Source organism: Leuciscus leuciscus (assembly GCF_965113295.1).
Source record: "Leuciscus leuciscus genome assembly, chromosome: 4".
NCBI lineage: Eukaryota > Metazoa > Chordata > Actinopteri > Cypriniformes > Leuciscidae > Leuciscus > Leuciscus leuciscus.
The window spans coordinates 9,270,010-9,282,064 of record NC_138728.1 but is presented as its reverse complement, the minus strand read 5'-3'; the positions used below and the strand labels follow the sequence as shown (position 1 = coordinate 9,282,064).

The 12,055-nt window shown below is 42.9% G+C and overlaps 1 protein-coding gene across 1 annotated transcript in view; it reads left to right on the top strand.

Annotated features, from left to right (window-relative positions):
- LOC309496471 (uncharacterized protein) overlaps positions 1 to 12,055 on the top strand; it is a 197,505-nt gene that overhangs the window by 81,645 nt on the left and 103,805 nt on the right. Inside the window, exons 36-44 of the mRNA XM_082166460.1 lie at positions 42 to 365; positions 442 to 759; positions 916 to 1,218; positions 1,367 to 1,438; positions 1,638 to 1,868; positions 1,958 to 2,197; positions 2,296 to 2,385; positions 2,898 to 2,954; positions 3,065 to 3,109. Coding sequence (XP_082022586.1) covers positions 42 to 365; positions 442 to 759; positions 916 to 1,218; positions 1,367 to 1,438; positions 1,638 to 1,868; positions 1,958 to 2,197; positions 2,296 to 2,385; positions 2,898 to 2,954; positions 3,065 to 3,109 — 1,680 coding nt within the window. The remainder of the gene's footprint in view (positions 1 to 41; positions 366 to 441; positions 760 to 915; positions 1,219 to 1,366; positions 1,439 to 1,637; positions 1,869 to 1,957; positions 2,198 to 2,295; positions 2,386 to 2,897; positions 2,955 to 3,064; positions 3,110 to 12,055) is intronic.

Sequence of the window (12,055 nt, the reverse complement as noted above, 5' to 3'; positions counted from 1 at the left end):
CCTTGCAATATCTTGATTAAAATGGCAGATATTTCCATCAGGTTCCTCTCTGGCTGTTCATGACGGTCTGGTGCGGTTGTCTGGAGAGAGACAGTGTGAGGGGGAGCTGGAAGTTTCCATCCATCAGGTCTGGAGGAGAGTTCTGCTGGACTCCTGGAGTCTCACTGAATCCTCTGTGGTCTGCAGACAGCTGGGCTGTGGCTCTGTGCTGAACTTCTCCGGCTCCTCTTCATCCAGTCCTGAACACAGTCATGAGTGTGTGACGGGCTTCCAGTGCTCTGGGAGTGAAGCTCATCTGGGGAACTGCAGCTCTCCACAAACTCTCAACTGCAGCTCCACACAACAGCTGTCAATCACCTGCCTTGGTGAGAACAACAACATCTGGGCAGATTCTTCAGTTGTTAGTGATCAATAATGTGTTTTTCTCTCTCTGAATATCAGGTCGCGGGTCCATCAGGCTGGTGGGTTCTGGGGGAGACTGTGCAGGGAGGCTGGAGGTTTTTCACAGCGGCTCATGGGGGACAGTGTGTGATGATTCCTGGGATATTAAAGATGCCCATGTGGTGTGCAGACAGCTGCAGTGTGGAGTGGCCCTCAGTAACCAGCAGGTACCAGCTTGGTTTGGTCCTGGTTCTGGACCCATATGGCTGGATGAGGTGGAGTGTGAGGGGAATGAGACGTCCCTGTGGAACTGCTCTTCTCCAGGCTGGGGGAAACATGACTGTCAACACAAGGAGGATGTAGGAGTCGTGTGCTCAGGTAAAGTCTCAAACAATTTAGGAATCGTTGCAAGAAATTGACCAGCAGCTGCTATTTTCAATATACAACAAGAAAATAGTATTTGTAATTAAATAGTTATTTAGTTAATTTACAAAAATAAAAATAACTGAATTGAATTTAACATCTTCTATCTAGAGTTTAAAGAGATCAGGTTAACTGAGGGCTGTGAAGGGAATGTGGAGGTTTTCTACAATGGATCCTGGGGAAATGTGTGTGTAAACCAGATGGACAGAGACACAGCGAGTCTGATCTGTCAAGAGCTGAACTGTGGAAGTTCTGGCAGTGAACCCAGTTATTCAGTGGGTCTGAGATCTGCTCCTAATTGGTTAGATCATCTTAAATGTCGAAAACATGACAAAACATTGTGGCAGTGTCCATCTTTACCCTGGGGCCAGAACAGCTGTTATGATAATGAGGTGGCCAATTTCACTTGCTTTGGTAAGTCTTAATTTAATGATTTAATCATGATGAATTTTTGTTAATTTTAGAGTGTTTATTTTACAGTAAACTATAATCATACGTTGTTAAAGTTATTTTAGTTTTCATCTAAATTGGAGGATTGTTGAGTTTCACTTTGTAATCTCAGAGAAACAGAGTGATGATTCTCCTCAGAGTCGTCTGACATGTTCAGCATCTCCTCACCAGAGACAGTGTTCAAGTGAGTAGGTTATGTTCTGTTAATGAGAGCAATAATATATGCTTGCCTAATTCCTTTATCTTCGAACAGATGTATACTTGGGAATTATCTATCTGGTATGATACGTACATTTTAGATCATGTTCCTCTCAGACTGAGTGGCAGTTTGGGCCGGTGCTCTGGGAGGCTGGAGGTGTATCATAACGCTGTGTGGGGTTCAGTCTGTGCTGATCTGTGGGACATCAGCGATGCTCAGGTGGTCTGCAGGCAGCTGGGTTGTGGAGCAGCACTGAGGGCTGATGGGAATTCAGTCTTTGGTGCTGGTGAAGGTGTTGTGTGGCTGAACAGAGTCGAGTGCAGAGGGAATGAGATTCACCTGTGGGACTGTCCTCTCTCCCTGAAGAACCACACTGACTGCTCCCACAAAGCGCACGCTGGACTCACCTGTGCAGGTTACTGTAAAACATCATAATTTTCACATAATTTTAGTGCTTATAATATGTATTAGCTTTTTCCAATGTGTTTTTGTCTGTTTTGTCAGATTTGTCAGTGTCCACTACTCCTGCCACAACAACATCAGCTTCTCCTCCAGTTTCTCAGACAGTGCGCTCAACATCAGCTTCTCCTCCAGTTTATCAGACAGTGCGCTCAACATCAGTCACTCCTTCACAAACTCCTCCAGTGTCTCTCTCTGTGCTTGTGGTTGTACTGGGAGTTTTGCTCTTACTGCTCTTAGTGCCACTGCTTATACTGATTCAGCAGAACAGAGTGATGAGGAGAGGTAGGAGAGATCCAGAGACTGTCATATTGTGTGTTATTCAGTGTGTGATCAGTCATGTGTTGTGAACTGACAGCAGGTTTGTCTGTCTACACTCACAGCTCTCTCTAAGAGGAGACACACGACGACGACTGAGGCCGTTTATGAGGAGATCCATTACAGGCCCAGACACAGTCTCATCACTCAGAAGGGTGAGGCTGCTAAAATGATCACCATTATTAATAATAATGACAAAACTATTTATACTGTAGATGTGAATAGTCAAAGCGATGAAAGTATTTGTTCATTTTATTTTATTTGACCATCTTGACGTTTAATGATTCTACAGGTCTTTTTGACAGTTAAAGTTAAGAAATGTTAATCCTGTTAGGCTTCCTGCCGTTAACCACTGAATTCAGCTGTGAAAACCACAGCGCTGTGTTTGTACTGCAGTCAGTGAGAGCGCACACAGGTGTTAGTGTGAGGAGAGTGTCAGCGTTTCTGAACTCAGTTTCTGAATGCAGTTTAGCATTTAACAACTTTTTGGTTGTTATACTGGTTCTACACTGTAAGAAAAAAAAGAAAAAAAGAAGAAAGGGTACTGGTAATTTTCAAAATGTTCTGTAATTTCTTTACTGATTTTAACACAGTATATTGTGCCTGGTTTCAACTGACTTTTCTGAGTGTATGATTTATTGGTATGCTTTATTTTTAATTGATGCAGACGAAATGGATAAAGAGGCTCCAGAGGACTATGATGCAATCACTGATATACTCAATTGTGAGAATTTTTCCATAAATTATTACTTCAAAATAAATATGAAATAGGAGAGCAGATATCACTTAGTGCTTGTTTAGAGACAGTGATGTTATCTCTCTATTTTGACACAGATAGCACGAATGAGACCTATGATGATGCCACAACCATGAGAGAAGGTGATTTTTACAGTCTAGTTTTTCACGGTTTGTTTTGATATGAAAAATATTTACATCTGCTGTACATCTTTAGAGTAAACGCTGAAGAATTATGATGATGTCATCTCTTGTGAACGAAATGTTGGAGCTGTAAGGGAAGAGTCTGAGGGGGTTTCAATCAGATGCGTCTTATAATGTTCACCTCCGGCAACCAACTTCATCTAAAATAAATAATTTGTTCACCATCTTACTTATTTTCATTGGCTGTCAGCTCAAGTAGTCACCAGCTGGTGCATGTCTAGTCTGTAAATTATGATGATATTTATTCATTTTATTTCTTTTTTTCCTTTTTTAACAGAGAATGTGGAAGAGGAGCCAAATGAACAGAAAGACTGTGTGTGAACTGCCTACAATTACTGCTTCTACTGTTTTTTTTTTCTTATAATAATTGTATTATTATTGTTTGCTTCCTGGTGCTTTTTTATATCAGGTAATATACACTCTTCTGGAAAGAAAGAAAAAAAGGTACAAGCCAAAAATGGCAAAATATGAAGTGGTCTTTTAATGGTCTTAACCATTTTAATCACAAATCACTGGTCAGGAAATTAGCAAGAATTGCACAAATAATGTAGATAAAAGTAACTTTGCATTGAAATAGCCTTCCCCAACTTGATGACAGCTTATTACAGGAAGAGTCTGTGTTGTTCCATTCAATGTTAATGGCTTTGAACAGTTCATGAGTAGTTGAAAATGTCATCAAGTTCATTTGAGACCAAATATTCACTATAGGGTTCAAATCTGGACTCTGACCAGGCCTGAGGGACTTGTTCTCAAGCCACTTCTTGGATGTCTTTGCAATTTTGCCAGGGTTATTGTCTTGTTGAAAAATAACATCCGATCATTCCTCTTTAGATAACAACTTATCATTTGTGGGAAGCAAGCCATTCTACAATATTCTCCTGTACTTCAAAGCATTAAGTAAAGCAGCTCACCAATACCAGCAGCAAAAAAGGCTCCCACACAATGACACAATGACACAGTCTCTTCCTCCGTGCTTCACTGTGGTAGAGATGCATTTATTATTATATTTCTCACCAGATTTCAGAAGACAACGCCTCTCTCTGGAGCATCACCACTTCACACAACTTCCCATATTCAGCCAAAAAACTTAATTCTGTCGTTGATGTGTGTTTTTTTTTCTGAGACAGCAATGGCTCTTTCAGTAATGCATTAGCTTAATTTTGTGCTAATTTCCTGACCAATGATTTGTGGTTAAGACAATTAATAGCTTAGTGTTTAGCCATCCCCCCAGGAGTGTATAATCAACTTGTTTTAAATATGGCCTAAATCTTTTTATATAACCTGGAGAAATGCAAAAAAAAAACCCTCCCTGTCTCGAAAGTTTATGAAATATCATTGTATTAATTCTGTCGTATTTTGAGTACCTTCCAATGGCGAGTGTTTCCCCCCGGAATCCGAGTTGTAGCGGTCGCTGTCCGTGGTCCTGGAGGAAAGGACTGTCTATGGTCACATGTAGTGCGGCTAATTAATGCAGTTGTCGTGGAAATAAGTGACCAACGAACCAAAAATAAAGATCCTACCAGAGAATATGTTGAGCTTTGTGTAGTATAAATAGCTACGTCACAATAGCCTACATTCCAACTGCCATCATTAAAATGTATTATTTTATTTAATTACAATATGTAGTTGTGCATAGTGCCCCGACTAAAAACGAATTAAATTATATCAATAAAGTTAGTCATACGATGGCCTATTGCTTAAACCATAAAGCTATGTGATTGCATAATTTAGACTTTGTCTAGCCAACAACAACAATAACAAAAACAAAAGTTGAAATGTAAGAGCTTTTGGTAACACTTTATATTACGACCCGCAAACTACTGCGTAAGTAAACCGAAATTACGGTGTACGTTTCTGTAATTATAGTGTACCTCCGTGTAGGTATAAGGGAACAATATGTTAAGTTTTGGGTAATAAAGGGGTACAACCAGATATACAAGCAAATTATTTATAATGTAATTATTTTAAAACTAACAGGTACCTATTCTGTTAATATATTCCAGGCAAAAATTGTACGTCTGTAGTATATAAAAGTTTTTATCACATTTCTGGCAAAATATGTTCTTGTGCAATGTAGTTACAGGATAATTTTGACATATGTGGGTTGTAAATTAAACTTATATATATATATATATATATATATATATATCATTGTATGTAAGCACAGTATGATAAAAATTGAAACTGAAACAATTTTATAAACAGCTGATTTCGAAAAACATTGGCAATGCTAGTTATTGGCTTTTCTTACTAAACTACTTAACGTTAAGCCAAAAAAATTTGTTTCTGCTATGATTTTAATTTAGAACGTACCATGTAGTACTTAGTACTTACCTTATCACATTGTATTGCAATGACACTTGCAATATACTGTGTAATTAAAAGTTATTGTTTTTAATTTATTTTTTTAATAAGAGTACCTTTCTCTGTAATTACTGTGCAAATAGTGTTGTTTCGTATTGTTACATAGTAAGTAGTGTTTGTTACCCGTTTCAACTGTGTAGTTACAGGGTAAGTGTAACTCCTGCGGGCTGTAAATTAAAGTGGCACTTGTTACCCCCCTTGTTCTGTGTAGTTACAGGGTAAGTGTAACTCCTGCGGGCTGAAAATTAAAGTTAAGATTATCACTCTTAAAGCAGAGATCACCTTGCTCAAAGATGAGTGTGATTTTTTTTTAAAGGAAATTGAAAAGATGAAGTCTGCTGTCCCATCTGCAATGGCACAAAGATATACTGTTCCTATAGTGCCACAGCAGGTTTGTGATTCATGCTTTTTTGTTTTTTGTTGCTGCCAGAACAACTATGCCTTTTTTTAAAAACATTTTCTGCTGCACTAGTCATTATCACTATAAAATATAAAACATCTATAAATTAAAAGTCAGAAATTAAATGGGATCCTTTATTGTATATTTACTGCACTTACCCTGTAACTATACACAGAACAAGGGGGTAACAAGCACCACTTTAATTTACAGCCCGCAGGAGTTACACTTACCCTGTAAATACACCGTTGAAACGGGTAACAAACACTACTTACTATGTAACAATACGAAACAACACTATTTGCACAGTAATTACAGAGAAAGGTACTCTTATAAAAAAAAAAAAATAAAAAAAAAAAACGTTTAATTACACAGTATATTTGCCCTGACATTTAAGTGTCATTGCAATACAATGTGATAAGGTAAGTACTAAGTACTACATGGTACGTTCTAAATTAAAATCATAGCAGAAACAATTTTTTGGGGCTTAACGTTAAGTAGTTTAGTAAGTTTAATTTACAACCCACATATGTCAAAATTACCCTGTAACTACATTGCACAAGAACATATTTTGCCAGAAATTTGATAAAAAATGGTATATACTACAGACGTAAAAAATTTTCCTGGAATATATTAACAGAATAGGTACATGTTAGTTTTAAAATAATTACATTATAAATAATTTGCTTGTATATCTGGTTGTACCCCTTTATTACCCAAAACTTAACATATTGTTCCCTTATACCTACACGGAGGTACACTATAATTACAGAAACGTACACCGTAATTTCGGTTTACTTACGAAGTTCTTTGAAGGTTGTATATCTGCTTGTTACCCCTTTATTACCCAAAACTTAACATATTGTTCCCTTATATCTACACGGAAGTACACTATAATTACAGAAACGTACACCGTAATTTCGGTTTACTTACGCAGTAGTTTGCTCTGTATCGAGTATCAACTGTGAAATGAATACCTCTATCTTGATCATGTTCTGTCATTTGTAATTGCAGTGCAGTAAATAGTAAATTGGGATATTACAGTATATAAATACACAATGTGTGTTGAGGTCTAGGCATAATTTCCTAAAGAAGTTCCCCTTAAAAAACTAAAAACTAAAATAACGAGTATTCTTTTCTTTACTGCAATCTTCTGGCAATACAACGATATTGCAGTGCATTATGTATAATAAATGTATTCCTTCAATTGTAATATTTAAAATGTAATTATAATTGAAAAAAAATAAAAATAATTGTGTGTCCCTGATTGAGTTTCCATATAATTTTTTTTCATATAATGATGATAACATAATTTCCCCGCAAGTTTCACAAATTACGATCAATAGGGTAAGGGGCATCTAGCATTTTCACCCTGACATTGAGTCTGAATTAGCAATAGCATATTCGCAATACAGACGCAGCAAACTTTTAATAGAATTTATTTGAACTAAAAAAAATATGTAGTTAATTTTTAACGAGTGTATGGTTTTGATCAAAATGACTGCGGCCCCTTTAATTGCTGAAACGCATGTGGCGTGTTTGATTGGTCGAGTTAAGTTTGCAGACGAGGACGACAGAAAGTAGTAACTCTCAGCTGTTTAAGAAGATACAAATATTCGTACGACTTATAATATCATGTATGCTCAATACAAGAAAATGTAAGTTATATCCTGTCTAAACACATACTATTTAAGAGTTGTCGAGGCAAAATGACCGTATTATATGACCGTGACCACACTGATATTAACTCATCAAGTAACTGTTCTGACAGTTTCATAAGTTAAAAAATGTGTTAGTGTTTTGCTCTTTTTTAAATAACCTACAACAGAGTAAACAAGAATGAGGGAAGGATTTTGCTAGCCTAAGATTTGAGAGTTTTTATCATGCTAAATATCTTTAAAAAGGTACTAGTACCTAAAGAATAAGCACTAGTATCTAAAGAATAGGCACTAGTACTTAAAGAATAAGCACTAGTAGCTAATGAATAAGTACTAGTAGGCTAGCATGAAAATAGAGACTAGTCGGTTAAAATGATTAAATGTTAAAACGGCTTGCCATAGTAACCCACATGTTCTCTTACGAGAGGTCTCTCGTACTGCGTAAGATATCTTACGCTAGGGGAAAATCCTTTTTCCGCGAGATATTGAAGCCAAAAATTATCCTTAATTTTGTAATAATGCAAAACGCGTTGCGGCAGCATGCAGACATAGGCGAGGCAGCTCGCGCGCCTATTGGCTGCTCTGCGGCAACTGCAGCAGCCTATCGAGCGAGGCCTGGCGTGACGCCAGACCCAATCAGGGCACTTCGCGCCCGCTGCGTCACGTCCCGCCGAAATGGGCGTGGTCTAGGCCTATAAATACCGCTCGCAGGCAGCTATTATCTGATTTTTCATCCTTCAAGCGAAGCACACGCATCGCTGGAGCTGGAGAAGAAGCCGCGCCGTCTGAAAGAGAGCACCTTCAGCGGGACGAGTCACTGAAGTCGCTGGCCGCGCCGCCTTCCTTGCCTTCCTGCTGCGCTATCCGGCGTTATATCCTTTCTCTGCTACTGTGTTTATGTATGTGTGTGTGCTCGCCGCCGCGACACACACTCTCATTGCACTAAAAGAGCTGGGCGTCTTTTTGAAGACCCTTTTCCTGATCACGCAGCTCTCGCGCTCGCTGACGGCGACTGCCCTCACTGCGAGCTAGTTACTGCCTATGGTGACTCTGAGGACTCACCTGGCATCCTTCTCCGAGACTGCTCCTCCGCCCCCCCCCCCCCCCCCCAACCCGCAAAGCTTGCCGGTTCGCCCGCTTGCCTTGCCTGCTTGGGGGACGATACCTGTTCTCCCTCTGTTCGAGCCGCGCAAACCGCGCCGCTCACAGGGGATGTCAGGAGCGGGCGGTCACGGGGCTAGCTTTCTCTCTCCCTCTGTTCAAGCCGCGCAAACTGCGCCGCTCACAAGGGAGGCTGGAAGCGGACGGTTGGGGTTAGTTTTCTTTACGTTATAAGAAAGCTACCCTGCCTCTGCGCCCCATTCATGCGTCACTCACCGGCGAAAGGAGAAAGGAGTGTTTTTAGTCCCTCCTAGGATGGACTGACCTTCAATTTCTCATACATTTCCCAGTTCTCTGATCATGCGACTGGAAATATCAATATTGCAGCAAACGAGCTTGTTTTAATACAAGCGCGCCTGCAAGCAAACGCCGAAGAAAACATGTTGACGCTCTATGCTCGTGCATCCGAAAGCCTTTGTGTTCCCCCCTGTGGCTCAGTGGCGGAATCATAGGTTTTCCTCACGAGAGACCGGTGTTCGAATCCCGGTCTAGCGGCAGTTAAAATTATGCCGCCAATGCTTCGCTCTGTCAGTTCCCTGAAAAGCGACTGCAGATGTGCATTTTGCAGCCAACGAGCGCATTGTACAACCCGTTCGCCTGCACCCAAACACCGTTTCTATGGTTTCCGTGCATCACTGGCGAAAGGAGAAAAGAGAGTGTTTCTGGTCCCGCCGCGGACGGACCGACCTCCTCTTTCTCGTACATTTCTCATTTCCCTCTGAAGTTCGGGCGACTGGAAATGTCAGTATTGCAGTGAGCAAGCCTGTTGTAATACACGCATGCCTGCAAACAAACGCCAGCACATTGACGCTCTCTGATAATACTCGCGCTAACTGAGTTACAATGTGTCTCCCCCTGTGGCCCAGTGGCAGACTCTCAGGTTTTTGCGCGCGAGAGACCCGCGTTCGATCCCGGGTCTACCGGCAGATAAAATTATGCCGTCAATGCTCGCTCTGTCAGTTCCCTGAAAAGGCGACTGCAGATGTGTATTTTGCAGCCAACGAGCACGTTGTACAACCCGCTCGCCTGCACCCAAACACCGTTTCTATGGTGTTCCGTGCGTCACTGGCGTAAGGAGAAAAGGGAGTTTTCTGGTCCCGCTGCGGACGGACCGACCTCCATTTTCCTATACATTTCCCATTCCCTCTGAAATTCAGGCGACTGGAAATGTCAATATTGCAGTGAACGAGCCTGTTGTAATGCACGCAGGCCTGCAATAAACGCCAGCATGTTGACGCTCTCTGTTTCTATGGCAACTTCTCGCTCGTTCAGTTCCAGTAAATGTGACTGTTCCAGTGTATTCTGCAGTAAACAAGTCGGCGACGCAGCACGCTTGCCTGCACACAAACGCCGCTTTTACGGCTACCCAGATAAATCCCATAAGTGTGAATTTTCTGGTGCCACGGCCGATGGTGTTTTATGTGTAGAAAGAATGCCCACTGCCCAGTGCCCATCTCTACACACAAGCACAGCCCGTCACACAGGGCTCGCGCACATGAATCGGCTCAGATCGATTGCGCTTCAAACATGGTGAATGTGCCCACTACCCAGTGCCCACTAACACCACGTTTTGCATGTCTCACGGTTTCTGTAAAAACGAAACCAACGTGCATTCGCTTCACTCAAGCGAACGATGCTTTCGGTGTGATAAATGTGTCCGCTGTCCCGCGCCCACATCCACACATAGACATGACAGTTCCTACAGGAACCGCCCAGCCCTCCCCCTCGCGGTTGACCACCGCAGAGGAGTCGAGCGCGGGCAATCTGCCCGCTGTTGTCAGCGCGCCCCATGCCTCAAATGTCACGAGCGCGACGCTTGTGTTACAGCACGCCGAAGCTTCTCCATCGCTGAGCGAGCGGAGCGCGCTTCGTATTCAACCCCTAGCTATTCATGCAGATGCATGGGCAAAGCTGCCCGGGGTTTCGAAGTGGGTGCTGGACATTATAAAAAGAGGCTATTCGCTACAGTTTCGCCGACGCCCTCGCCGCTATGCGGCGTGCGTCGAGACCACGGTAAAAGCAGAAGTAGCACATTTACTTCGAGCCGAAGTGGCGAAACTATTGAACAAAGGGGCCATAGAGCCTCTCTCTCTCAAGTTCAGAGCGAAGGAGGGCTATACAGCAGATACTTCCTGGTACCGAAAAAAGACGGGGGTCTCAGACCCATACTAGATCTGAGGCAACTGAACAGAGTGCTTGTGAAGCGACAGTTCAGGATGCTCACGACCAGACAAATCCTCGTGCAGATTCGCCAAGGAGATTGGTTTGTGTCAATAGATCTGAAAGACGCGTATTTTCAAATACAGATAGCGTCACGTCACAGGCGATATTTGAGATTCGCCTTCGAGGGCCAGGCATATCAGTACACAGTCCTGCCGTTCGGTTTGTCCCTGGCACCCCGTACGTTTACGAAGTGCATGGATGCGGCACTCGCACCCCTCAGAATGAGAGGCATGCGAGTACTGAACTATTTGGACGATTGGCTGATTCTAGCGCAATCTTGCTCAGTGCTCATAGAACACACGACCGTTTTACTCGATCACCTCGAGAATTTGGGTCTCAGTGTCAATTGGGCGAAGAGCTCTCTGTCACCCAGTCAGAAGATATCTTTCCTGGGCACAGAATTGGACTCGCTGTCCATGATAGCGCGACTATCACCACAGCGCGCGGTAGACATTCAACGCACAGCGAACTCGTTCCGCTGCGGCGCGTCTGTCCCGCTCAAGAAATTTCAGAAGATGCTGGGTCTCATGGCCTCAGCATCATCAGTGCTCCAGCTGGGCCTGCTCCGCATGCGCCCGCTGCAGTTTTGGCTGAAAGCGCGAGTCCCACGCCGAGCGTGGGCATCCGGTTTGCTTCGCCTCAGGGTCAATCAGAAGTGCGTCACAGCTCTGAAACCTTGGAGAGCGAACGACTGGTACCAGTCAGGTGTAAGCCTGGGGACTTCCTCGAGGGTGAAAGTGAAAGTGTTTCACTTTCACCCTTCCTCGAGGGTGAAAGTGGTGTCCACGGTCCACCTCGGGATGGGGAGCGCTGCTCGAGGGCAGACCGTTCTTCGGCCAGTGGTCGGAACGGGAGAAGCTCCTGCACATAAACTGCCTCGAAATGCTGGCAGTAAACAACGCGCTGACGCGTTTTTGTCCCCAAATAAAAGGACGCCACGTCCTGGTCCATTCGGACAACAGCTCTGTGGTGTCCTACATAAATCGCCAGGGCGGCCTCAGGTCCAGGAACCTGTACAGGCTAGCAGAACGCCTCCTGGTATGGGCTCAGTGCAACCTGCGCTCGCTCAGAGCAGCGCACGTC